This window comes from Labrus bergylta, chromosome 1 (assembly GCF_963930695.1).
Source record: "Labrus bergylta chromosome 1, fLabBer1.1, whole genome shotgun sequence".
Taxonomy (NCBI): Eukaryota; Metazoa; Chordata; class Actinopteri; order Labriformes; family Labridae; genus Labrus; species Labrus bergylta.
The window spans coordinates 34,973,804-35,001,303 of NC_089195.1; the positions used below are offsets into that span (position 1 = coordinate 34,973,804).

At 45.9% G+C, this 27,500-nt stretch overlaps 3 protein-coding genes across 7 annotated transcripts in view; 1 reads left to right on the forward strand and 2 right to left on the reverse strand.

Annotated features, from left to right (window-relative positions):
• ube2o (ubiquitin-conjugating enzyme E2O) overlaps positions 1-6,781 on the reverse strand; it is a 30,212-nt gene extending 23,431 nt beyond the window's left edge. Inside the window, 3 exon segments of the mRNA XM_065954942.1 lie at positions 5,202-5,618; positions 5,620-5,687; positions 6,742-6,781. Coding sequence (XP_065811014.1) covers positions 5,202-5,618; positions 5,620-5,687; positions 6,742-6,781 — 525 coding nt within the window.
• Positions 6,782-8,236: 1,455 nt separating this feature from the next.
• aanat1 (arylalkylamine N-acetyltransferase 1) lies at positions 8,237-11,168 on the forward strand. Its single transcript, XM_020656549.3, has 3 exons — positions 8,237-8,621; positions 9,172-9,326; positions 9,761-11,168. Exons 1-3 carry the CDS (start codon positions 8,474-8,476, stop codon positions 10,064-10,066), a joined length of 609 nt encoding a protein of 202 aa, XP_020512205.1. The 5' UTR covers positions 8,237-8,473; the 3' UTR covers positions 10,067-11,168.
• A 994-nt stretch (positions 11,169-12,162) lies between these two features.
• The window catches only part of LOC110004708 (inactive rhomboid protein 2-like), a 41,318-nt gene continuing 25,980 nt past the window's right edge, over positions 12,163-27,500 (reverse strand). For all 5 annotated transcript variants that reach the window (XM_065959856.1, XM_065959859.1, XM_065959863.1 and 2 more), the window contains 8 exons: positions 27,455-27,500; positions 27,299-27,384; positions 27,148-27,211; positions 26,940-27,034; positions 26,058-26,133; positions 25,864-25,964; positions 24,305-24,458; positions 12,163-16,460 (listed from right to left, as the gene is read on the reverse strand). The exon at positions 27,455-27,500 is cut by the window's right edge and continues 116 nt beyond it. In XM_065959856.1, the coding sequence (XP_065815928.1) occupies positions 16,029-16,460; positions 24,305-24,458; positions 25,864-25,964; positions 26,058-26,133; positions 26,940-27,034; positions 27,148-27,211; positions 27,299-27,384; positions 27,455-27,500 (1,054 nt within the window). In that variant the 3' untranslated portion in view covers positions 12,163-16,028. The remainder of the gene's footprint in view (positions 16,461-24,304; positions 24,459-25,863; positions 25,965-26,057; positions 26,134-26,939; positions 27,035-27,147; positions 27,212-27,298; positions 27,385-27,454) is intronic.

Below are 27,500 nucleotides of genomic sequence, written 5' to 3' on the forward strand. Positions count from 1 at the left end.
TGATGGTAATCGAGATGTTCCCTTTCTGTAGGTCACCAGGGGGTCGACATCAAACCCACTGTGGTTGGGTGGATGAGGGAAGGGGGGCGGGGCCAGGCTGACAGATGGGAGTCACCCTGTAGTGAGAGCCCCCCCCCTCGTTACTTGCACAAAGTGCCGGAGAGATGGCTGTCTGATTGATGACATCACACCTCTCTGTGATTGGATTACAGGACAGAGGGAGAGAAACTGACCACAGCTGTTTCAACGTCTCCTGTGATTGGCTGATTACTCTGTACACTACGATCGTCACATCACTTTGTTTCAGTGCCAGTAAAACTCAAACTACATCGATACCTGTTTCGCTACCATGGCAACAAAAATACAAAAATAAGATTGCTGTTGTCGTATTTATCGAAATATTCACATTTTCTATCAAACAGTTCAACTTTCAGGGTGCCAGATGGCCTAGCGGTTATGTTGCATACCTCATGTACAGAGGCTATAGTCCTCGTCACAGCGGCCGAGGGTTTGAATCCGACTCGGTCGTTCGCTGCATGTCAACACCCCACCCTCTCCTCCATCACTTCCCGTCTCTCTTCAGCTGTCCGATCTAATGAACCAACAATTAGCTACATATCTTTCTAGGGATGTTTTTTTCCAGAGTATCGATGAGACTCGACACCTTTGAATCGATTTATCTCGATTTGACGATTCATCTTTTCATCCCTATATCTTACTGATCTTAAGATGCTCGGGTGTGACTCAGGTTTTATTAAATAATAAATCTGACTGTCTGCCTAGTTGAGCAGCTGGTTTTTCTAAAATGAAAACAAAGGACTGTTGTCGAGATAAAAGAGGAAAAAACGTTAAAAATAATAAATCTCCAGGAGTGTCTCGATCCTCTCCTTAAAGCATCGCACTCAGCAGGTTTGATATCTCACAGCTTCCTCTCCTGACTCAACAAAAACCAGTTTAGATCTCCAGCAGGCTCCTGGACCAGCAGGCCGCCATGTAGACCTGATGAAACACAAACCACAGCATGTGATGGAGGCTGCGCTCTAAAGCTGCTGACTTCAGGGCGGAGGAGTGTCGCACACCTGAAGAATTTAAAGTGAGCGAGCAGGAGGCGGGGCCTCACAGTTTGAAGGACTAAGAGAAAGCACTTTACCATCACAGACATCTGTTACCGACCATTCCGCCCGTCTCATTACCTCCCTCTCTCCCTCTCCCTCTCTCCCCCCCCCCCCCCCCAAAGCGGGACTAAACCCACTGAGGGTGTTCAACACTCTGGTTGCTGTTGTTGATTCTTAAAAATAAAAAGTGTCAAAGCTTTAAAGATGCAGCTGGTGAGGAGGAGAGAGAGAGCAGGTGTATTCAGATTCTGACATTTCTGAAGTCCTGTTGGTGTCTGATAACGATGCAAACGAGCAGTGCAGACAGTGTGCAGAGTTTCTTTGCAATGTTTGGTAATAAAAAAACAAGAAGTTACCGTAAAATCCGGTTTATAAGACAAACTGTTAAGAACTAGTTTTACATCTCTGCGACCGATACATGGAGGGACATAGGCAGGCTTACAGACGTTTGGAGCTCAATGCAGGAAAAAACAATGGAGTTACACGCTGTGGAAAGTGTGCCGAAGAGAAGTGAGGCTAAAACGGGAAACACCACAAACCTCTTCCACCGTTTGTAACAATATGAACCGTTAAAACACAGCGAAGAAAAGAAATGACCAGAAGTCCCAAACGAGTGCGAGTGGACCCTCAGCGAGCAGCGGGACAGTAAGTGTGACTCCCCACAGCAATCTGTCATAGCAGCGTTTTCCAGGCTCCGTGCAGCGAGCTCATGATCTGTTCAAGTAGTTTGTCCTCGGATTAGATTTAGGACCTCGGATGGAACAAAACAAACGTGTTGACGACCCCCTAAAAACCACTCTGCGACCCTCTTTTGGGCCCCAACCCACCAGTTGGGAACCGCTGCTCTAAAGCATAGATAACAGTATTTGTTCTGGTTTTCTTGTTGCTTCCGTGTTCTGCAAGAAGCAGATAAACGTCGTCGACGGCCTCACGTCTTTTCCATCAGCTCGCCACGAGATAACCAGCGATCTACAGTTTCAGTCTGACACGTCGTCCTGGTTCCATCTGCTTTGAGTAATGGACAGAAAATGATGTGCAATGTTAAAATAATCTCAAGTTAAACCAATTTAAGGTTTCAGTTTCTCCTCCACTGATTGGTCCTGGGGGGAAATATTTAAATTTGGGCGCCGCCTGCAGAATAAATATAAGTCGTAATTTTGTGGAAACATCAAATTGGAGATCTGTAACTTCACACTCTGCAGGAAGTCATCGTGCATTATTGATCAGAGTCTTCACCATGATCCCAGGATGAGACGGGGCAAACTAGAAATGACATCATCGCACGCTCACAACAAAGCAAACAGGACAGAACGCCCACAGGGTGGGGTGAGGGGGGGCAAACAGTAATGACACAGCAGGAAGCGTCCACACGGCGTGTAAACATGGCTGTCATTGTTCAGCGGAGCCTTTGTGGAGTCAGAGCGTGAATGACACTCAGACCAGAACTTTACTCATTTAACCCAAAACACAAAGCGAGGACCCCGAGCGCCCTGACAGAGCTCCTCTTCTGGTCTCATCCTGAGTCTCCACAACAAGCTTTCATGAGATGTTTCCAGACCGGGTCCTCCGTTAAACCCCGTGACCCCTTTCTCCACAAAGGTCAGGGAAGAAGTGGAGAAGCTCGGAGAACAAACGTTGAAGCAGAGTTTCTCTAAACACTGAAGATTCAGCTGTTTGGAGTGATCGCTGATTTGTTGTTTTTTTTAACTGTTGTCCCGCCTCTCTGGAACGTGTCGTTCAAACTGCACGCTGCTCATCTTTCCTCTGAGTCGCTGTTAGACTCTCACACTGTTTCACGTTTGATGAAAACAAATCAGAGTTCGTCCTTTGACCTCCCCTGACCCCCGCCCAATTAAAAAAATTCTACTTGGTTTACAAGAATCAAATCAATTCAACACAACCGATAAAGGTTGATGACTGACATCAGAGAATGCTACAACAGAGCCCGACCGATTAATCGTCCAGCCGATATTATCTTATCAAGTGAATATCGGTATCTGCTCATTTTTAATCTGATATGCGACAATATTACAAGATTTATTCACCAGTCAAATAGCAGATCTAAGAAAGCGATCCAGTATCGGCCTCAAAAATTCCATATGTAGTCAACATGGACGATATCAACCACATTCAACCGATAGTAACAGGAGGACAGAGTCTGAGATCATTTTCACTCTTGGGTCAATAAAGTGTATCTTATGTTCTCATACACAGCGATGCAGACCAGGCTGTGCGGCGGCGCCACTTTTCTACCATCTTTTCTCCCTCATCAGGTCATAATCAAACATTTGAATTAAACATACTGAGCGCCGGTTTGTTTTTTAAAGACAGCGAGCGAGCAGAGGAGGTGGGCGGTGCAGCTTCTTCGTTACTTCAGGCCGACAGCTCAACTATCACACCCGTTTGTGGCAGGATGACAAACGCCACGTGGAGAAAACAGATGTTACTAGAAAGAGCTGCACAGAAGCTGCACGTTGTGGATTCTGCTGAACCTGGAAACCGTCACACAGGAAGACTTTCCTTTCCTCTGAAAGACTCCCAAACTCAGACCGAGTCTTATGTACCGGTGGGACCTGTATGGCAGATTTTTACAGTTCTTTTGTAAGTTGTTATTTGGTTGTTGAATTACAACAAACATTTCTCTCTGAATTAATTTTGAAAGAAAACTTCATTCCCCTGAGAAGAAGTCAAATCAGCCGTGGGTTCTTTGTCTTTTTAATTGCCCAGGAGTAACCCTGAAATCCTTGGACTGTCTTTAATGAATCCTAGCTGGTGGTACAATAGTGAACTCATAGAAGTGGAGTTACAGTCGGTAACCTAACACAGCGCTGTGTGTAATGGACTCAGACTACAGCAGGCTGCTACGTTGAGGATCGGAGGAACAACCCAACGATTCAAATATCTGATTCCACCTGAGCAGCGGAGCCAAGACACAAACATTTATAACTCACAACTGTTAGACAACACAGAAGGGTCGGTGATGTTTTTGTCATGTAAAACTGACAACAAAGATTTAGTGATGACCTGTAAAAAAAAAAGCCTCTGCATGTTTCTAATAAGCTCCACGAGCAGAAACGTGCTCAAACTAGGATCAATATTGGAGATGCTTTTGAAAAATGGAGAGAGGTTAGAACACAGAAAGGTTTACAGACCCATGCAGAGCTGGATAAACACTGAAGCTTCAGAGTCCACCACATGGTGACCTGAGTGAGCATCCACTCTAGAGAGGGGGGGGCAGCTCTTTACAATGTTTAGAATTTAGACTGCAGTACCCATTTTAACCACTAGGGGTCAGAGTTACATAGTGCTCCTTTAATGTTATTTTTAACACAGCATAAATAATATCATCCTAGCTTGTATGATGTTACCTTACAAACTGCGTCTGTGTGATATTTGGCCCATGTGGATTTAGCGCAGCACTAGCTCAAACATGTCGAGATGTGATTTTAGAGTGAAACAATCCCAAAACTTTAGATATTAAATTGATTAATCAGAATTTCTTCAGGAGTCAAGAAGATCAGAAAAGTCATTTAAAGGTTGCCTCGCTAATAAATCATGAGAGTTGATCCATAATGAACATGTTTTATTGATGTTTGGTCCCAGGCCAAGTCACACCCAGCTGTGTGTGTGTGTGTGTGTGTGTGTGTGTGTGTGTGTGTCCTAGCAGGAACCTGCACCTGCATGAAGATATGTTTGATTCGACCACCAGAGAGCTGCTCCCTGTCCTGTCAGTGTGTGAGTGTGTGAGTGTGTGAGTGTGTGTGTGTGTGTGTGTGTGTGTGAGTGTGTGAGTGTGTGTGTGTGTGTTGTTTAAGAGGCTACATGGTGAAACATGCTCAGTGACATGAGGCTAAACCGCCAGTTAGCATGTGTGCCTGGATGCTAGCCAGTTAGCTAGCTCGGCTGTTCCAGGCAGATGGATTTAGATGGATCCGAGTGGGTTAGCAAGTCGTCTTATCTCGTCCACAAACACAGCAGACAGTTAAAAACAAAGCCGTGTTCACGTCAGGCTGCGGGGGACAGCGAGGCGTCAGTGTGCACAACGATGGGTAACACTTTTCGACGTAACACCGGTGTGTGCGGTACCTTTGTCTCCCTGATGTCCTGCTTCCCTCCTTCGGGGTACCACTGGACGCGGACGAACCCCCTCCCGAGAGGCCGACTGGGGGTGTCCACAGCGCTCTCAGTGTCCGACCCACACTGGACTCGTCCTCCTCCTCCTCCACCTCCTCCTCCTCCTCCTCCACCCCCACCTCTCCCTCCGCCATCGTCGAGGTCCGAGTCTGAGTTAAAATCCTCCTCGCCGTGGATCATGCGTACGAGGCCAAAGCGGACTGAGCCGCGATACCGCCCGGAGACCAGGTCGTGGGAGAAGAGCAGCCGCTGTGAGCCGTCCTGCGTGGGAGACAGAGCCATAGAGGGAGGCTCCGAGCCCGGGCTGCCTGCCGGGGAGAGGCCCGGGGACGCTGCGGCCGCTGACGCTTCGGGCTCCGCCATCGCTGCTTGTTGTCAGGGAGTGATGCTGGAGCGCGAGCGAGGATGACGACGGAGTGAAAAAAAAAAAACTGTAACCTGGAAAGCAGCGAGGCGCACGTGTTTACGTCGCTACGTAGCGCAGTGATGGAACGTCATCACGCAGTACCCTCTCTCGCCACTGAGCGGCAGTGTGTTCACATTAATACTCACGGCAAAGATAAAACACATTTTCTTGCTTTTCAGATGATAGATTTTATTTATTTAAATTATTTGAAACGGCTTATGACAATAAAAAACTTGGTGTGGAGCACAAACACAACACACAATAATATATATTTTTTATTTTTTATTTTATTTATTAGCACACACACACAAGAATACATCAAAATAGGATTAACAAAAACATAAAAGGTGTGTCAGGAGAGGTCAAGAAGCCAACAGGCTTATACAAGGGACCTCACCTCTTAAGAGACAAATAAATCAACTAAACAAATCGAATTACACAGTTTCAAAACAAAATTAAATATAAACACATATACAGTAACCTGTACATGTATTCATACACACACTTAGACACATACACACAATAGAAAGACTGGGAATGTTACCCCTCTATCAGCTAAATCAAAACAGGCATTCATCTATTAAAAATGGAGTGAAGTGAGTGAGCTGATGGAAAAACAAGATAATAAATATATTTTATATAAGTTTGACCTCAGATTAAATGTAAAGACAGTTTCCTTTTAAAATAAATAACAAAACCATCTAACTTCCTAGGAGCTCCTGAGCGCTCTTTACTCGTTTATTCCTCTGGGTCTTTGGTGGGGACGGCCTGATGCTATGCTAAGAGCTATAACTAATAAAATTTTTACATTTATTAAAATGAATAGAAATGGAGTTTAGGCCAAACCATTCAACAAAAACAGCGTGCTGACATCAGCATTTTCTCTAAGCCATTAAGGTGAAACTGGATTAAAGGAGGGGTGGTAGGAGCAGTTTTCCTGGACTTATTTAAGGCCTTTGATACGGTCAACTATCAGATACACCATGCTGAATTGTCGGATTACAAACTGTCCATAAATACCCCGAACTGGATCCATTCTTATTTATCCGGTTGCTTCCAGTGAGTGCGTATAAATAACTCTATCACCATCAAGAGCCTGCACCATGGGAGTACCGCAAGGTTCCATCCTTGGACCTTTGTTGTTCAGTTTATACATTAATGATGTGCCATCTGTGTGACGATGTGGAAATACAGATGGTCGTACCCTCTGGTGTTGTAGTACTCGAAATCGGTCTTGAAGGTCTCGTCTTGGGATCAATAGTATTTTTACTCGGTCTTGTTTCTTGGAAGACTCCTGATTTTAAGACAAGACCGGTCAACGTCACCACAGAGCAGCTATTTTACTAGTCATCGCTGAGATTAGAAGGAAAGCTTTCTAAAAGAATGAATAACTTCAGCTCATTGATAATTAGATTTTTATCCCCCGGTTACCCCGGTTACGGCCGCAACCTTCCCGGTGTTACGGTCTAAGAGAGTGACACGCCCCCTGCACACAAGATAAATGTCTTGGTTTTGTCTCGGTCTTGGTGTTGGTCTTGTCTCGTTCTCAATCCCTTAATGTCTTGGTCTTGGTCTTGACTCAGTCTCAGTCCCTAAGTGTCTTGGTCTTGTCTCGGTCTTGGTGCACTCTGGTCTCGGGAATGTCTTGGTCTTGATTAGTGTGGTCTCGACTTCGACACTAGCCATAGGAAAAGTTGTGAAACCAAAATGTAGCGGCTTATCCAGATAAAACAGTAAATTGGAAAAACTTCAATCACATATTTTAATAGATTGTGTTTTGACCAAACCGAGCCGAACAAACATCTCATGAGTCCTCTTCTTAAAGGACATCGATGAAACCCCTCGATCGAGGAGTATTCATACCTCCTCTTATTAAAAAGTTAAAAGTGTCGTACCAGGGGAAAGCTCATTGTAATTTAAGCTCAGTGTTTATCAGGGGGTGGAGATTATTTTCAGCCTTGTGACCAGCTCACCTGCTCATGGTGCCAGTGTGTGTGTGTGTGTGTTGATCAGATCACTCAGCTGCCTTCCTGGAAACCAAAAATAATGACACCTGACATTCAGGATTCTGCTGCTTCTGTCTCTGCTGTGACATCATCAGCTGTCCATAAATCAAAATAAAAAGACTGACTTGTTGAAATTCTTCACAAAGCTTATTTTAACTCCAAAGAGGTGACAAACACAAACACCTCCACATCCCCCTAATCCTCTTTGCAGATCTGGAAAAAAAAACGCGTGGAAAGAGCGTGAACTCGACTTAAAGGGACAATGGAAAAGTCTCGCTCAGAGAAATCACATGAAGAGTGGGAGTCGAGTCCTTAAGATTGCCCACTTTAAGCAGCACGACGGAGAGAAGCCAATCAGAAACACAGCTTTAATAAACATGTTTTTTTAATGGTTTAACAATCAGGGCAGCCCTCGTGAGTTACTTTACCGGAAGTCAACTCCATAAAAGAGTTTGGTGATGTTTTGGTGGGAAACGTCAACACATGATCTGTCAAATCTAAATCTGCTGGTCTGACGGCGGCATGACGGGGATCACTCCCAACACCCCCCTGACCCCGGGTAAGTATGTTTATTGTTAAGATTACTCACGGGGGGGGGGGGGGGGGGTTTGTCATCCAGCTCCCTTCAGGATTAGAACCAGCTTCCTGCGCGCGCCGCCGAGGGTATAAATACTGAGCGCGAGCCACTCTCCGCTCAGTCTTCACGCGCAGTCCTGTTTACGCACGGATCCAGAAGAGGAGATACTCGACAGCAGGAGACTGTTTGATTTCACGCTTGACTTTTAAACACATTTGGGGGGAAAACTAGGATCATGTCGGTTGTGAGCGCAGTTCCGTTCATGAGGCCGATCCACATGCGCTCTCCGGTGTCGCAGGGCCGCAGACACACGCTGCCGGCCAGCGAGTTCCGCTCCCTGAGCCCGGAGGATGCCATCAGTGTGTTCGAGATAGAGAGAGAAGGTAAGACAAACTCTCACTTTACCTGAACACATCACTCATTAGGACTGTCTCGGTAGCTTTGGTGTTTTTTGGCACTTTTACGCACAGAGGGACGAGACACAGAGTCTCAGTGTTCATGCACTTTAACTTATATCAATTCACTCTGTAAGAAATCATCAGTACAGAACTCGTACTCAGAAAATGGTGGGCTCTACCTTGTGCATAGTTAGCCTACTTATGACGTCACGCCCACTGGAAAAAAAAAAAGAAAAAGAATCCTTTTGCAAAAGCAAACAGGGAGTTCAGCTGCCTTCAACTTTCTTTACATCCCTGGTGATCCCGTTTGGTGATCCTCTTGAGTACACGAGACCAGACAAGGGCGTCTTAGTGGGGCGGAGGGTGGGACTGATTGTCACTTCAGAGGAGGAAGGGGGTCCTTGATATTAAATAAAAAGACAAGGTTGTATCGTTGTAAAATGTGATGGAGTGGCCGAATGTGACCCAGAAACCCCCCTGCATCCGGGTGTCATATTAACAGTTCTCCTCCTCCTCCTCCTCCTCCTCCTCACAGCCTTCATCTCAGTGTCCGGAGAGTGTCCTCTGCACCTGGACGAGGTGCGTCACTTCCTCAGCCTGTGTCCTGAGCTGTCTCTTGGCTGGTTCGAGGAGGGACGGCTGGTGGCGTTCATCATCGGCTCACTGTGGGACCAGGAGAGGCTTAACATGGTAAGGGCCGCGCGGGGACACCTGGGCGCTGATTTACCTGACTGGACCGGCGGGATAAAAGCAAGACGAGGTTTAAAAACAAATTAACAGAGGAGAGTTTGGAGGATTTCACCTCATATGTACAGCGCCTGTTCAGGGAGAAGATTTTTCAAATTGTAGATTAAATTATTTATTCACATGTTGAGAATTCTCAATAAACCATAGAAAATCATTTGGGAAAATCTAAGGGGATGCTACGGCTATCCTAACCCCTCCCTGGCGCCGCTCATGCCTCAGCTGCGGCAAAGCGGACTATAACCTCTGTACATGAGGCACGTGACTTAACCGCTAAGCTTCAGTAGCTCTGGAGAAGCTGATTGTCATTTTAATATTTCTCATCGAACTTGTCATCGATAAATCCCTAACCTGTCCCCTCCCCCTTCTCTGTTCTCCAGGACGCCCTTACGCTCCACAAGCCCCACGGGACCACCGTCCACATCCACGTCCTGGCCGTCCACCGCACCTTCCGCCAGCAGGGCAAAGGCTCCATCCTCATGTGGCGTTACCTGCAGTACCTGCGCTGCCTGCCTTACGTCCGCCGCGCCGTCCTCATGTGCGAGGACTTCCTGGTCCCCTTCTACCAGAAGTCCGGCTTCAAGGTGCAGGGCCGCAGCGCCATCGCGGTGGGGCCCCTCACCTTCATCGAGATGCTGTACCCGGTCAGGGGCCACGCCTTCATGCGCAGGAACAGTGGGTGTTGAGAGGGGATTTATGTGAATCTTCCACCTGGCTGTCAGTCAAGGGGGACGTCGGAGCACCTGTGTGTGAGGCGAGCGACCTGCGCCACTGCCAACAGACTTGTTCAGCACGCAGGTCTGACTGAGTCTGCAGAGCGCCCAAAACAAAGAGCTGCCGTTCAGCTGCAACCTGCAAGCTGTTTGGAAAGGTGGTCAGAAAACTACAAACATGGAGATCTAGTCTGCTAGTCCGAGAAAAGCAGGAAATCATTAGAGCATTATCAATCACACTCTCGAGAATCAAACTGCCTTCTGTCTTTCTCTTGTTTAACCAATGGGACGGGACTTCTGGCTCTTTTATGAAGACAAAACTGACTCTTTATGGACAATAAAACCTGAATCTGTCTTTTCTTAAAGGACACACATAATACAAAATCCTCTTCCCCACGTTTCTCTAACTCTAACATGTGTCTCTAGTCCGTCTACAAACCCCCCAATCATGAGAAAAGTCCATCCTCTCCATCTTTAGCCTGCTCCACTTTTCAGAAAATGTGTGCTCAAAGAGGCCGTTTGGAGATTTTCCCTTCATGACATCACAAAGGGCAGTAGCCCCTCCCCCAGGTGGGTGACACTCCCACAGCTAGGTGTTTGTTCTGCCCTCTGAGTCTGCCTTCTCACCGTAAACAATAGGACATGGAGCGAGAAAGCCCGAGTACACCCAAGCCCTTCCAGAGAGGGGGCGTGGTCAGACACAGCTCATTTACATATTTAAAGGTACAGACACAGAAACAGCCTGTTCTGAGCAGGGCTGAAATAGAGGGGTTTATAGACATGATCAAATACAGGATCAGAGTGGATTTAAGGGAGCTCTAAGACTTATTTAAACTGGTTGAAGAGGAGGAGAATATGTGACCTTTAATGACTCATGTTTGTGTCCGCACATTACCTGTCAGATCTGAGAGTCAGGAAACCTTGGAGGACTTGAACATCTCGAGAAGTAAAAAAAAAAAAAAAACAGGAGGAAAAGGAACAGTCCATGTATTTATATGGAGCATCTCTGGGACAGCGCGAGGAACATGTGATGTATGTTCAAGAGAGTATTTCCTGTTCCCCTGCAGTAAGATTACAGACTCATACGTACTTGTATGTTTAAGATGTTGATAACGTGATGTCATGATGTCTCTTCTCCACTTCTGTCTTGTAGACATTCACCACCTCTGCCTCCCAAAGTCTTGAATCAAGACAAACTTTGTTCTTGTTGATGTGTTTTTTTTTTTTTACAATGGTTTGCTCTTGAAATAAAAGTTTATTTTCTAGCATGTCTCCTGTTGGTTCTTCTTATGTAATATGAGAAACTGAACAGCTGTGGAGGAAACAGCAGAAGCACTGAGTCAGCATTTTATCACATCACCGATTTAAGTACACCAACACATCGAGCTGCAACCTCCGGCCTCGAAATATGAAACCAATGCCGAAGTGCAAAATCCTGCAGTTGGTTGAAGTTCATGAACACCGGAAGCCATTTCTCTTAACTATGAGAAGGGTCTTTTACCCGCTCTTTTGTAAAGCGTCTCGAGAAAACACTGAATTTATTGATTGATGTCAATAACGTCCGAATTTATCAAAATTATTCAGATTCTGAGATGACACCTTCAAAAGTCTCGAGACTGACAACTCTAAGACGCAGTGGCGATTCTAGAGTGTTGGGACCCTGGGCAAATATTCATTGGGGGCCCCTCAACTTGTGTTCATCACCATTATGTCTGACAGTGTCCCGACGCTTCCTCTCCTTTTTTTTTTGTCACTCCCAGGCGGATAACTCCTCTTCGTTTTCCTTCTGCGACTTTCACTGACAAATGTTGGTTTTCAAAGGAGAGTGAGTGCTGTCAAGATGGGGCCCCCTTTAGGGAGGTATCCTACTGTCACTGCAGCATTTGCACATTTTAATGCACTGCTGTGGTTTAAAGTTTGTCAGCCCTTGGGGGTTGCCTGCCTTTCCTGTTGACAAACAGCACCTCTGCTAAGAAGTACGTTCAGTAGTTTAATGTGAAACGACAATAAAGACTTTTATAAACATTCATGGGTCCAAGACGACTTCAAACACACAATGAAACCTGATCTTTAGTAATAGAATGGATTTTATTTGCTTTAACAATCACATGTTCACAAACACAACAGAACCTGTACCATGAGCTCATAGTGGTTTAAACGTTCCCTTGATGTTCCAATAAAAAAAAAAAAAAAGAGGAAGTGAATCGTTTTGGTCCCCGTGCAAACACAGCAGCCATCGCTCAAACTGCTGCACAATGAAGACTGACGATGTGGTTTAAAACTCAAAGTCAAACACGATTAATATGTCTAAGAGCACCGTTTGGTAAAGATGGCTGCCACCCTTCAGAGGCGGGCTGTCGTGATGAGAGTAGAATATTTAAACTTTGGTTCGACTCTAGTGAAAATCAAACGACGCCACACCGAGTCCAAGGCACCAAATATTAAATGATTTCTTGTTTTAAAAAACAAAACTAGCAGACAAACTCCTTCTTACTGTACAAATATGTTAACAATGATTAGTTACCCAAACGTATTTGCTAAATGAAGACAGTACTCTCTCTCTCTCTTTTGCTCGTGGCAGCTTGTGTTTAAAAATATGACCAAAGATCAGAAGTTTTTTCAAAGCGTTGGTACTTTTTCGTTTCCTATCGATCAATAAAATAAGAGACTGCTTCGATTTAAAACACGTGGTATTAAAAAGTAAAGTATGGAACATGTTGACGTCCGTACACTCGGTCCTCCTAACCGTGTGCAAACATGATCTTATACCTCGAAACAGAAGATATTTAAAGGAAGAATGTGCGACTTTTTGATCCAGTAGGTGTCGCCCTTGCGCACCAGCATGAAACCAAAACAAACTGCTGTTAGGCCACGCCTCCTCCATACTGAAGCCTCCGCTCTCCTCCAGAGTCACACCTCCAACCCCTCTACACTCATCGAGCTAAATGACTCAGAGACACATTTACACAGGATAGACTGGATTTATGATTTATTTATGTGGAACATGTCGCACATTCTTCCTTTAATCACGAACCTCTGTGATTCTAAAACTCGTTGCCACATTTCAAAATAAAATCATTCTTCATGTTGTCAGAAAAACACCTGATGATCAGTGAGTCAGACAAACTCAAGTAATCTCATAACTCACTTAACTCCCATAATCCTTTGCACGGCGTGCATTAGTGGCTTTTCCTCACAGCTGGGGCTTCACACACACGCCACAAAACAACAACAAACTAAACCCGAGGCCGAGCTGGGAACCTGCGAGGGAGCCGTTTCACTTTCAGGTGTTAGAAATATCACTTAACCTGATTTATAATTCTGTGTTGAATCATCGCCGTAGCACACGCTGCCGTGCACCTCCTCAAAAATGTAACAAAACAACGCAGATCACAAGCCCTGTGATTGGTCTACACTGCACTGCCAACTAGTGTTTGGAGGGCGGAGTATTGCAGAGTGACACAGACACTCCAACGCACACAGTGTGTAGCGCTCACAACAACTCGTCTTCTTTCAATTGTTTTCTGAGTAGAGAGCGTCTGTAGCAGCTGTCTGGACAAAAAGTGCAGCGCCCAGCGTCTTTCTTCAGAGCACGCCGCCTTTTTGTGCGGTCACTCCGAGCGCTTCCAGTTGAAAATCTTTAAACTTTTCAGAAAGGTGCTGTCGACGTCACTGCCGCTCTTTTCCAAATGTTTGATATTCCCCGTAGTTTTGCCTCCTGCGGGAAATAAACGATCTCAAATATAAAACATGCAGTAAAAATGAACAGAGCAGTGTCGATCATACAGCGGCCGTTGTTAACAGACTGTTGTCATGGAGACAGGATGGACATGCAGCGCTTCTTTTCCTCAAAGCACAAAACGCTTCATGCATGTGCTCCAGAGCGCTCAGCCTGCCAGGAGACGTTTAGGGTGACCCGATGAGAGCAGTCATCAGGAGTTATAAAGGAAGTGTCTCGAGGAGAGGTGAGGCCGCTGAGCTCTTCCTTCTCTTTTCTGCTTTCTTCTTCGTTGATACTGTGAATACGATCGAGCTCAAGTAGCAGTGATATAAAGTCCAAACATAATCATAATGGTGTTGGACTCGGGTCGAACGTCAGACTGTGAGGATCATGTGTGGACGAGCGATTCGGGCAGATTTCAGGAGCAGAGACTGAGTGATCGTGTGAGAGGAAACGTGAGGCTGAGGTGAAAGACAACGCTGCGTTCTGAGATTCTCTCGATGACAAAACAAAACAAAACAAAAACACTAAACTAACTTTGTTCAGACAAACAGCCGGTTCAGACACCGACTCCTTACATACATATCATTCCAGTGATTGTTGTTGTTTTCATCGTCATCATGGTTTAGGCACCGCTGTGAGATCCTGCAAACTGCTCACTGTATTCAGGTTCAGAGGTGGTGAAGATGTTTACAGAAGCAGCACCAGAGCGTTGCTTTGGTAACGTGTTCTTCAGCAGTGAGTACAGCTGATCTTAAAACACTCTGTGATGTCATCAACACGAGGCATCTTCTGTTCAATGGCAAAGTCGGTTTAAGGCAACTGGCGGTGTGAGAAAGAAACGACGCCTCAGGTGACCACGAAGGGTTAAAATATGTGAGCTGCACAGTGGATCGTTTGAACCAGGGTGTAAATATCTACATGGATAACCTGTTTGCAATTCAGACAGTCAGAACGTTTACATGCACGGTCAAGTCGAGGTAAAGATGAAGCTCGACGAGGTCATCTAATGAAGATTAAAGTATGTCCCACTCCGCTACAGTAGGTGGCGATACGCCCCCTTCCCGTCGACCAATTACGTTCAGACAAAAACTGACAAACAAGTTAGCAGGCGGCAGACTGTGTGACGCTGAAAACTTGTGTACTAAGTTGCACGACTCTCTCTCTCTCACTCGCCATGTTGAAACCTTCGTCTTATTTTCTTCTTCTCTTTCTTTTTACACATTTATTCTGCTCGACTTCTGGGTCCAAGTCTGGCGCAGCAGCTGTGGAGCGTGCTCAGAACGCTGCGGACAGTTTGGGCCCGATCTGAGGTGCACACACGCGAGAGTGAAACGACTCCCAAAACACTTTGTTTCGGTGTTTTAGTCCGACTTCAAGTTGTGGACTTAGTATTATTTGAGTTAGACGAAGATGTTTGCATGTTTTTTAAAAGTCAAGTTGAAGTCGGCCGCACACATCGTGTAAACGTCCCGAGTATCCGTCATGTACCCCTAACGAGGTTTAGACCCATTTTAAAATCTAACATCTCAGCCTGAGGCGGACGCTCATTCTGCAGACTCTGTCCTCTGTCCATGTTTTTGGATTCTCTCGTCATGATGAACTGTGTGTTTGCATCTTTATGAACGCTCAAAGGGACTCGTTAGGATTTACTGGCAGCAGATTTTGGTTTAAATTATGAGTAAAGTTTTTTTTAGATTTCTTCAGATTGTACCGTTTGCAAACACGTGGTATTGAAAAGTCTCCAAGTATGGACCATGTTGACATCATTAGCGTGAACACATTATATAATATTCCTCTCTGGTCTGAAGAAGCCGACATGCTGAGTGAATACAAAAGGGATTAAAAAAAACAGTTTGTAGTGTTGATGAGCCTCTTTGGCATCAGTCTCTCTTTTCATCTCACTTATTCCTCAATCGTATAGTCGGGGATTGTTCGGGTCCTCGGGTCCCGCCTTCCCGGCTCCTTTAGATCAACTTTTCATGACCTGAAGGAAGCGTCAGATCTTCTCTGTCTGTTTGTCATTTTCACTTCCTGAGTATTCTGAGGCTAGCCTGTTAGCAAACCAACATGCTAGTTAGATCCAGACTGAGTCGAGTTTGAAGGACTGAGCACGTCCCAGGCCGATCTGGTCCTGATAAGAAGACCTGAGACGTGGTTGCACGTTGGTGAAAGGCCACTTTGTTGACCGGGGGAATCAGCTGACGTGGTCGTTTAGTGCACCACGTCGTAGATGTTGTGGTCGATGTCGTACTTCTCGCAGAAGTTGCTCGTGATGGGCAGGCAGGTGAGATGCTCCAGCCAGTGCCAGTTGATGGGATAGATATAAAACCACACGATGAGCGACGAGAACAGCCCCGTGTAGGCCAACATGGAGACGCCGATGAGGACCCGTTTGCGGTACTTGTCGAACGTGCCGAAGGTGACGTAGGGCAGGAAGGCGAAGGAGAGCAGCAGGCCGCTGAGGAAGCCGAAGATGTGGGCGATGTTGTCGATCCACGGCAGGAGGCCGCACGTGAAGAGGAAGAGGACGATGCCCAGCAGCTTGAGGAAGGCCTTCCAGGGCTTCTCCAAAATCTGCCAGCCTTGAAACAGCTCGACGAAGAGGCACGCCAGGAGGCCAAACTGAGAGCCGGCCGGACCCACCTGGAGGGAGAGGACAGAATCAGACAGGTCAAATAATTCAATGTGAACACAACCAGGAAGTCCGAGTGGTTTCAGTCCTGACCAGAAGCTGAAGGACTCGTTATTCACTCTCTCAAGGGATGAGCCCGTTTAGACGACTAAACTAAATATTTTGGCCCTCGATGCCGGTCAAGTTTAGGTTATGAACTTCCTGACTTGTGAAGTGCTGTATCTGGGAAATTTAACACAGGAAAATATACAAAGCAAAAAACAGATACCTTGCTGGAATACTACTGGTGGCATCAAAGAAAGATATAACAAGAAAGTGGTGTAAGGAGGAAAATGGAGATCAAGTTGTATGCAGGCTGAGTCAGGTTAAACAGGTATATCGACCGGAGCGATGTGTAACCACATCACACACGGGCATGTGGAGGTTAACCTGCAGGAAGGCAGCTTGAGTACTGTGTACGTTAGCCTCACTTGGCAAATCAAACGTCATTGTTTACCATCAGAGTGTTTTCTAACCTTTGGACTTTTAGCTTGGTCTGAACATCACAAGTAAACGACCACTACATGACTCACGTCTGAGCACTGAACTCATGCACGACGACGAGCATCCGCTCTGATGTGTACCGGACGTTAAGTTGCATACATCCTGCTTTTCTGTGACGCAGAGCTTCAGAGCGCCCGTCATCCTGGTTCACAGCATCATTTATATCTGCTTCAAATGAAGGTCAAAGTTTTATTCCAGACGCAGAGTAAAACAACTTTTTAAAAATAAATCACTCTGAATTTGATTTTCTCGACATGTCCCTACAATCAGATGGTTTTATACAGAATTATACGTTTCAATACATCACTTTATTCTCTCCTCGGGGGAAATGTGTGGTCACAGTAGAAACGTACAAACATGAGTAAACACAGAACACACAAAGTGTTTCAGCTAATCTCAGCCGTCATCACGTCTGTTCATTCATATCGAGTCTGCAACAGTTTAATATTACTACCACCTGACCACCTCCTCCTCTTCCTCCCCTATCACCTCCTCCTCCCTAACCCCTCCCCCTCCTGCTCCAACCTCCTCTTCCTCCCCTATCACCTCCTCCTCCCTAACCCCTCCTGCTCCAACCTCCTCTTCCTCCTCCTCCTCCTCTTCCTCCCCTATCACCTCCTCCTCCCTAACCCCTCCCCCTCCTGCTCCAACCTCCTCTTCCTCCCCTATCACCTCCTCCTCCCTAACCCCTCCTGCTCCAACCTCCTCTTCCTCCTCCTCCTCCTCTTCCTCCCCTATCACCTCCTCCTCCCTAACCCCTCCTGCTCCAACCTCCTCTTCCTCCTCCTCCCCTATCACCTCCTCCTCCCTAACCCCTCCCCCTCCTGCTCCAACCTCCTCTTCCTCCCCTATCACCTCCTCCTCCCTAACCCCTCCCCCTCCTGCTCCAACCTCCTCTTCCTCCTCCTCTTCCTCCCTTATCACCTCCTCCTCCTTCTTCTACTACTCTTCCCTTTACATCTCCTTCCCCCCTAACCCCTCCACCTCATCTTTCCTAACACCTCCTGCTGCTCTTCCTCCGCCTCTTCATCCTCCTCATCCTCCTCCTCCGCTCCCTCCAGCTTAAAGTCTACTGTGCATCAGATTCAGTTCAGAGTCAACACATTATATTTTAAAGGGTTTACTCCTCTTTCCTCGCTCGCTGCCAGGCGTCTTGTTGCACCGGGCTGTGATTGTTAAATTGACCACAGATGCTGTAGATGGCAAGCTGCCAGCGTGGCGTCGTTACACCACAGAGAAACAAAGTGACGCCGTGGCCTACATGTTACGGGCTGACAGCAGGTGTCATTAAGCAGTGAGAAGAACACAACAGCATCTAAGTGGACTAAAGGTTTGGTCACTTTGAGTTCACATCAGAGGATCCTGCAGAGTTCTGCTGACAGTCAGTGGGTCAAATTACTAAAAGTAAGACCGTTTGAATCAGTGCGACCATCAACGCATCGTTTATTACACCTGTTGCCTCTGATGTACAAAAAATGACCAGTTTTATTATTAAAGTTATTCTTGAAACACTTCTGTCTATTGAATTATTACCGTGACAGCGTTTAAGGTAATAATTATTTAAAGTCAGTAGAAATGTTCATGCAGTTTCTAAACACAACATTCAGACTGCCCCCCCCCCCCTCCTCCTGGGCTCGGAAGCCCCGCCCCCTGCAGGATGTAGTGTGTATGTTTACTGCTTGTAGCTACACTGCAAGCTAACGCACGCTAGCACAAGCTAAGCGCCGGTGTTTGTCACCTGCCTGTCCAACAGGAAGTAGAACAACTCCACGGCCACGGGTAAAAGACAACACAAGGTTCACCCTCGTTTTAGAACTGCAGACAGAAGGCGAAACGTCGTGCTGCACGTCCATCCTGTCTCCATGACAACAGTCTGTTCTGCATGTTTTTTTATTTTAGATCGTTTATTTCCCGATCAGAAACGGAGCGAGGAGGATGAGGGTACAAGAAACATTTGGAAAAGAGCGTCGGTGACGTCGACAGGGTCTTTCTGAAAAGTTGAAAGATTTCAAACTTGAGTGCTCAGAGCGGAAACACTCCAAAAAAAAAGATGCTGCGCTTTTTTTCACCGGGTGGCCGCCTGCTGCTGCTGCTGCTGCAAATGCTCCTTACTTAGCGCTCAGAAAAAAACGCTAGTTGGTCACGGGGCCTAAGTGAGGATTGGGTAACATTACTTTTGTATTCGTCCATATTCATTTTTTCTAAGAATAAGCGACTCCATCTTTAAACAGAGTCACTGTGACTTTGAGAAATAATCCTGACCTATTAAACTCTAACTGTTCCTATGCGGGGTAATGACTCATCAACAACTCTTGTTGGGAGATCTTGATGGGAGATATTTGCTTTGATGATAGTTGTAGGAATGCTTGAGCGCCGGGTCGGGCAGCAGATTAGAGTGACGTCTGCTCTGAGTTTGGAGGCTTGGCCCGGTCAGGGGCAGATGGCTAATCTGTGAAGACATTAAAGTGTCACAACAGACGAGGAGCATGGCACAGCTCTCCACCCACACGCTCCAGACACGTAGGCTGACACGTTCCTGACACGCCGCCTGGTCACTACCCCGATGGCTTTCACCGTTTTTGAGACAAAGAAGGAATCAGAGCGCAAATCAAAGAAACTCAGTTAAAACTTAAACTCTCTGGAGCTTCTATGGAGCATGTAGAGGACAGATCAGATTTCTGCCTTCATGTCTGATCAATAATCTCTTTTTACAGATTCATTCAAATGAACCTCAGTGACTCCGTACACGGCGGTCTGGATTTACAGCATGTGAAGTGTTGTTGTTTCTGTTTGAGAAGGGTGCGACTGATATGGTAAATTTTGGGGCCAATACCTAAACAGATATTAAGGAGATACCGATATATCAGCCAATATCTTTCTGAGATGCGTCTTAGATCTGTATAGACAGATTTAGATATACACACATTTATGACGTTGATCCCTCAGTTATCAAACACTTGTGGAGAAGATTTATGATGAAGACAAGATGGTCGCTCAGCTGGAAAGTAACTGAGCGTGTACGTGCGTCACAGCTCGACACTCTGGAGGGCGATAATGTAATCCATATAGCGCACTCTGCTGATGAAAGAGAACTGCTAGTGTAATACAAATATACTCAAAATGTGTGAATAAATCGAGTAATATCGGCGCATATCTGCGATAAAATTAGCCGATAGTCACTTGATATGCTGATATCGGTCGATATTATCGGCTGGCTGATAAATCGGTCGCGCTCTTATTGTTGTTTGCTTGTAGTCTGAGTTGTGTTGATAAATCACTGTAGGTGTCAGCAGCCTTTGCCATGTGCATGAGAAACAGTCTACACCAATGACCTACCAGCTCCCGTCTGCGTTATCCTAACGATGATTTACTGATCTCTAGAAACAGATATCTGCAGAAACGTGTGGCTAACACTCCATTAAAGATCAAATATTTCAACTTGAGTGGAAATCAGCTTGTGAGCCAAACGCCAACCAGCCTTTAGATTCTTCCTACAGGACTAACCTAGCGGTCCTCAGGGGGACGGGGCCTTCTCCATTGCCGCCCCTAATCTCTGGAACTCACTCCAAAAAAACCATCATATACCCCCCCTCACTCTCCACCTTCCAGAAACCCCTAAACTCTCACCTCTTCAACATTGCCTACAACCACTTAAACTTTGTCCTCCTCCTCCTCCTCCTCTTAGACTCTCTTTCTTCCTTGTTTTCTTTGTTAAGCGTCTTTAAGTATTCAAAAAAACAAAAACATGGCAGTGACAGAACGCTGAGCACACGGATCTTCAAAGTTAACAAAGCAACTCAGGAGGATTTCAGGAGCAGGCTGAAATGTGTGGAAACAGCTAGAGACTGACTTTTTATGGACTTGTACAGAATGTTATTAAAACTTTTTAATCGTATTTAAACAGATTTTTTTTATCCTGAAATCGTCTACAGGCGGCTCGTTCCAGTCATAGCTGTTGTTTGAGTCATGAACGGCCTCGAAGCCGCAGGGTCTCCTTAACTCCCCAGTTTAAGGATTATCCACTTAAAGCGCCTCCTTAAGTGGCTTGACCGCCGTGTGTGGTGCCTCGCATGTGCTCCCTCTGGTTATTCCGGGTGTGTGAAAAAAAAACCTGTGAGCCGCTCAGTGCCAAGGTGAACGGCATGGTGGGATTTCAGGGCTCTCACGTCAAGGTGCGTCATGCCGAGAGCCACCTCATGTCACACCGAGCAAATACCAGAAGGGAGAGTCTGAGTGTCAGAGACCAGGAACTATAAATGTAACGTGTTGTGTCATTTGTTAAAGAAGTGAGGAAATCTCTCCTGCCTCCATGAATCACTGTGTGTTCATAAACGTGTGCAGACCAGGCGAGCCGAGTCTTTGCAACAATTCTCTTTGTTTATAAGAAAATTAAAAAGTAATCTCTTTGGCACAGCGGTGGCCTTTGTCAAGCCGCACAATGGCATTAGGCTAATCTCCTGAAGGGGAAAGTGTGCTACACAGAGACACGCTGACGACAACAAGACAGGCCTGGAAAAAGTAGGTAATCCACACGGTGTTATTTTCACACTCAACATGTTGTCCTGTGCTGCACTTGTTACACCGTGAATTAGAAGATTACTACCCCAAAAAGACGGACATTGGTTTTAAAGTCCACTTTGACGTTCTCATAAACTCACAAAAAGAAGGCAGGTTATGTCCCCGTTTGACATATTAGATCATTTCTGCTCAAAGCTTTTCAACAAGCAACAATGGACCTCACCTAAAATAGCGCTCAGCTGCAGTTGACTCAGCAGCGACTCAGACACACACTTTTTAATCTTGTGGACCGATTGGCTGGATTTAGCTTTCCGTAAGCACATCCGCCAGGAAGCCTCCGAGTGGATTAGTTATGGTGACGACGTCCAGAATCAAACGTACGATGCAGGTGTGAAGGTCTGCAGAGATCACTGTCATACATTTACTCTACCGAGGCAGACGATCTCACTCTCACTGTCGAGCCTGTTTACTAAGTTCCTCTTACGGAAATCATCTTTTTGAGGCAGTTCAAGGTGAAAACTCTACGCCTCTGTAACATCTCGCCTCGGGGTGATGGAGCCACCAAGTTGTCCCACTGCGGTGTCTGGTAGTGATGAAGGTGTTTTCAGGGTGAGATGGGATCACCGTGCAACACTGAAGCTGGCCGGGTGGAGCAGCGCTGTGTGTGCATGTCTGTGTGTGTGTGTGTGTGTGTGTGTGTGCATGTGTGTGTGTGTGTGTGCGTGTGTGTGTGTGTGTGTAGCTCCCGCTGTGCTTCTGCAAGGCAATGTGAATCCACAACGACTCACTTTGATCATTTTGAACCCTCTTTAGTCACTGTTGTCTCTCCTTCCCCTCTGCTCAGCCACTTCGACCGTCTCTGAAAAAAAGCATGAGTCAGGCCCCCGGCTCGGTGTCGGAGAGCGTGGGCGGAGCCTACGATGGACGCTCCTCAGCCAGAGACAGGAGGGCCAAGTTCGGCAGACAGACGTCGCTCTCACAAAGCATCCGCAGGTAAAGAAGAAGAGCTTGTTGTTTCAGGCAGCTCAACATTTACTCTGTTAGTCAAACACACAATATTTAATTTATAGACCAACAATGGACTCATAAATAGTCATTAAAGTGTTCAGGAAGTGCTGATCCCCACATGATTCATCCAAATGCTTCCTCTCCAGGGTCCCTCTAATCAGTGTGTGGAGTTCCTGCTGCTGCCACTCGTTAGTGTTGTAGCACTCGAAATCGGTACGTCGCCTGACCCGTATTTTACTATGTTGCTAACGGCATGCTAACGGTCGTGTAGGAAGGCAGTATATATACAGTATATGTGTTTTGCGCTGGCAGCGGCCATTTTTCTTTGCAAACCAACACGCTTCAGTGTTTTCAGCGTTCACTTTCCAGCACAAAAAACAGTCAATGGACGCTGCGCTCACGGCTGGGGATAGTTGAACTATTGGGACACAGCCACGCTTCGTCAGTGTCCCTTCTCCCTCACTGACCAATCAGAATTCACGGCGATGGTGGAGGACAAACTCATCTGATTTGTCTTTTCAGGGGTTTAATATTTGATCTCAAACTGCTGCTAACACAAAACACACAAGCTTTCCATTGTTTATGTTTTCTTTAGATTTAAGTCAATATTGATCACACAGACCGCCTCAACATGGACTCTGACAGTCATAACTGAGGGACGCCAAAGTGCCAAAGTTTAGTCACCTAGCAACAGGAAGTGCTGGTGTGCGTTGAGGTCATTGGCACTGCCAGTTTATGAAACCCTGAACTACATGTTCCATGTAACTGAAGCTCAGTTTGTCCCTGAGGTGTTTCCTGTTGCCTCTCTGGAAGCGGGCAGTCACGTCTGCACTCTTTAATCCCCATTGTGAGAAACACCCTCCCTTAAGTCCGACACAGATAAGCTGAGGTAAGCCACCGAGTGGGAAAAACAGCAAAACAATCTGAAATCACAGCGGAGGTGTGGTAATTGTTTACGTGCTTTACTGTTGCATCGATGTGTTTAAATAAATCAAACTGCTTGACGAGGAGCGGACACAGATATCTCTGTCTTACATTTGAGGCCACATCTCATCAGTGTTTTAAAACCGTTAACTCCTCAGACAGACGGGCGCAGAGACCTGACACGTGAGTGTTTAAGTGATTTTGCATGAATGTGTTGGTGTGTGCGATTAATCAGCCTTCTTTGAAAGAGAAGTTTTCCCCTCCCCTTCTACTTCCTCCAGGTCCTTATCAGGTGTGAGCAACGGGACGCCACAGCACAATCACATGCTCTGTGTGCCGATTACATTCAAGGCGATATTTTAGAAAACTAAAAAATGACTGTCTGAGTGTTTATGTTTAATTTTTTACAAGCTGTGCTGGAGAAAGTTTACTGTGGGACCTTCAAATCCTTCCTATAGGATCATATGGCTTTGTGTATGAGTAGGTGCAAACATTTACTTCAATCAAAGTAACATTTTTATTATTGAACCTTTTTTATGTCTTTAATTCTTTAAGGTTCTTTTGCTGTTATTTGATTGGACGGCTTAAGAGAGATAGGAAGTGTTTGGGAGAGAGTGACAGAGAGAGACCGCATAATGCATCCATTAATCATCTATACCACTTTTTCCCGTTCAGGGTTGCTGGGGCTGAAGCCGATCCCAGCTGTCATTGGGTGAGAGGCGGGGTTACACCCTGGACTGTTCACCAGCCAATCACAGGGCTGACAACCAGCCACACTCACATTCACACCTACAGGGAATTTAGTCGGCAGTTAAGCTAACGAGCATGTCTTTGGACTGTGGGAGGAACATGAAGCACTCACCTCCGCTCTGTAGGGCAGGAAGAGGGCGGAGGCCAGGTTTCCTGTGATGCCACTGAGGACATAAATGATGGAGATGCGGACCCAACCGGCCAGCTTCTCCAGGTCCCTCAGTATGGTCATCTGGAACACCACGGACACCACGCAGTGCAGCAGCCTGCGGACACACAAAACCACAGTTACTTTGACCAGCTGTCCCAGATAAAGTCTGAGGGCACACACACGATGTACTTTGTCGACTGATTAGACTCATCATGGGGGGAAATTGGATTTTAAATAGCCGACAGATCACCACTAACAATGCCTGTCTTGTCTTGTAAATTCTTATTTATTAAGATCTAATGTTAAAGCGCCAAAGTCTTGCTAAAAAAGGTTGTTGATGAACATCCATCCTCATTTTTTTAATTAGCAAACTGAACCGTGTCACAAACACACATCTGAGATTTAAAAACCAGCTGGTGTTGTAGTCAAAGCATTTTGTCAAACGTGCATTTTTTCCCCATCAGGCTCCCCTGGTCTGTTTGTGAGCTTTAAAGTAGACCTGAGGGATTTCCCATGTGCCTTGTATTAGCGCCGAGTATTTGGTGCTCATGCGAGCATGAAAAGCTCACGAGTGTCAAGTCTTAAGAAACGTTTTCTTTTCGGTTTGAATCCTGAAGGATGCTGACATAATGAAACCACAACATTCAGAGCTGATGGAAACAGCTCACTGACTCGCTGTAATAGGCTTAACACCGTCACAGCACATTAAACGGTTAGAGTTACTTTGGTTAGGTTACATGTACTGCAGACCTGAACGGCTGACTCAGCTAAAACCAGCTGGTATGTGATGTCATAACTGTGATGTAATGCAACAAGATAACTAAAATAAACACAATTAAAGGAGCAATCTGCACAAAGTGACCTTACTATATAATCAGACATTAAGGAAACATGCTATGTTGAAGTGCTGGCTTCTCTGACAACAATGCAGCAGCCAGTATGTCCTCCTTCTAACTTTAGATTCTGCTCCTGAAGGCTCTGGATTTGTTTGGACCAGAGAAGGTAGGCGGTTTTAAAGGCGACCCCCCCCCCCACAAACAGCCGTTTTGGACGCCCCTCGGTTTGTCAGATATGAGAGCAGTTATCAGGTCAACAGGTGTTGCAGCGATGGAAGCGGGCAAGAGAAGTGGTTCAGATAGAAGTGATTGTACCCGACCTAAAAAGCCTCTGCATGTTTCTAATAAGCTCCACGAGCAGAAACGTGCTCAAACTAGGATCAATATTGGAGATGCTTTTGAAAAATGGAGAGAGGTTAGAACACAGAAAGGTTTACAGACCCATGCAGAGCTGGATAAACACTGAAGCTTCAGAGTCCACCACATGGTGACCTGAGTGAGCATCCACTCTAGAGAGGAGGGGGGGGGGGGGGGGGACAGCTCTCTACAATGCTTTGAATATAGACTGCAGTACCCATTTTAAACACTAGGTGACAGAGTTACATACTGCTCCTTTAAATTATTAAAGAGTTTGAAATAAAGTTTTTGTTTCAGGATGTCTGTGAGAGTTCTTGTTCTTCTTACCCAGCATGGAGGAAGAGAGAGAGCCACAGTCGGTAGAACTGATCAGGCACATCGGGGTTGAGGAAGGGGAGTAAGCCGCACACATCGTCCAGACAGTGAACCTGCGTCAGAGCAGTGCATTTGATCAGATATGTAAACACACTCACACTGACACATGCACACACACTCACACTTAGCACAGGCACACACACTACCTGTGAGCAGAGTGTGGCGTCCTCGTGGAAGTAACCATGCATGAAAGAGCAATACTCTCTGGTGGTGATCTCACATCTACAGGAAGAACAAGCACAAAGCATTTCAGATTCTCCCAATCTGAATGATGAGCGGTGAAATGGTAGGTACGTCGAGCATGATTGAAAAAGTGGGACAGATGATAAATGTGATAACTGCACGACTTGACAGGACTAAAGAGGGCCAGAGTCTGCTCTACTCTGAAGCTGTGAGACTGCTGATCAAAACCCCTGAACACCGCTTTAGGATGGCCATGCACCTTTTTGCCCCTGAAATCCTGTCCATAAAAATACTCGGAGGCTGAAGGAGAAACTCCAGGTGAAGTCTGATTGATGAAATGTGGCCGTTTTTTTTTTCTCTGATATTTCTTTTTAATTCATTTTGAACGCACACTTTATATCTCTCCCACGCTGTATTTAGTTCTTGATGTTTATATTTAAAAAGCTGAGGACTGCAAAAGAGACTTAATCATTTTTCTGTGACAATGCTCTGTTATATTGTTGCTGTCCAAAGTCTAAAATAAAGATTAACAAAAAAATATAAGAAATGTGGTCGTTTGCATTCACACATGCAGCTCAGCCTGAAAGCTGCAGGAACTTTCCAGGAATGTCATTGGCACGTGTATTAAAGCTGTTAACACAGACTTTCTGCTGCTCTTTTAAACCTGCTTTACAAACGTTTGAATGCTGCTATCCGTTTAACATGCTGCTCGGAAATGTGCAATATACTCACTCCAGATTTAAAACACATGTTTATATTTATTCTATATATTATTTTTGACTATAAAGCCTCATTGAATCCTTAAAGAAACAGAACAGGAAGTGAATCAGCTTGTTGGGTCTCACCTGCCCTTGGTTCCGATGCAGCACGGCCGGCCCTTGATGTTGCAGTCCATGTGTCTGTAGCCCGTGTGGTTCCACTTCTTAGGAAACGTGCAAACCTGAGGAGGGACGAGCAGTCAGCCGTCACACAAACAAAGACATGGTGTTATCTTTGAACTTCCTGTGGTTTACAACCTGGCAGCTAAACTGTTTAAATGTCAGTACCACTCACCGGCCACTGGGTGATGTCATCGGGCCACGTATGAGGCTCTGCAGAGGCGGGCTCCTCACACACTCTGCTCGTCAGGAGGAGAAGATTTAAAGAGTTTAATCAAAATCACAAGAAACGTTTTTGATGTTATTTTGAGGAAATGAATTCTCACCTGGGATCCTGGTGACACACAGAACCAGACGACCTGATGATGTCAGTGTCCTCATCGCTCCATTTGATAAAGGTGGCCAGAGTCTCCTGCACATTAAACGGGTTCAGTGATAAATAGTTCAGCTTGTTTAAGGTAAGACTGTGCAGGGTCTCTTACCGAGCAGTCGGAGCTGTGGGTCTGCACGCAGCCTGAGTTATCGTTC

Excerpts from the sequence above, each read along its gene's own strand:
- aanat1 (XM_020656549.3), top strand. The coding sequence starts at position 8,474 with ATGTCGGTTGTGAGCGCAGTTCCGTTCATGAGGCCGATCCACATGCGC. Across the intron at positions 8,622-9,171 it reads GTTCGAGATAGAGAGAGAAG|CCTTCATCTCAGTGTCCGGA; the intron begins GTAAGACAAACT and ends TCCTCCTCACAG. Across the intron at positions 9,327-9,760 it reads ACCAGGAGAGGCTTAACATG|GACGCCCTTACGCTCCACAA; the intron begins GTAAGGGCCGCG and ends TCTGTTCTCCAG.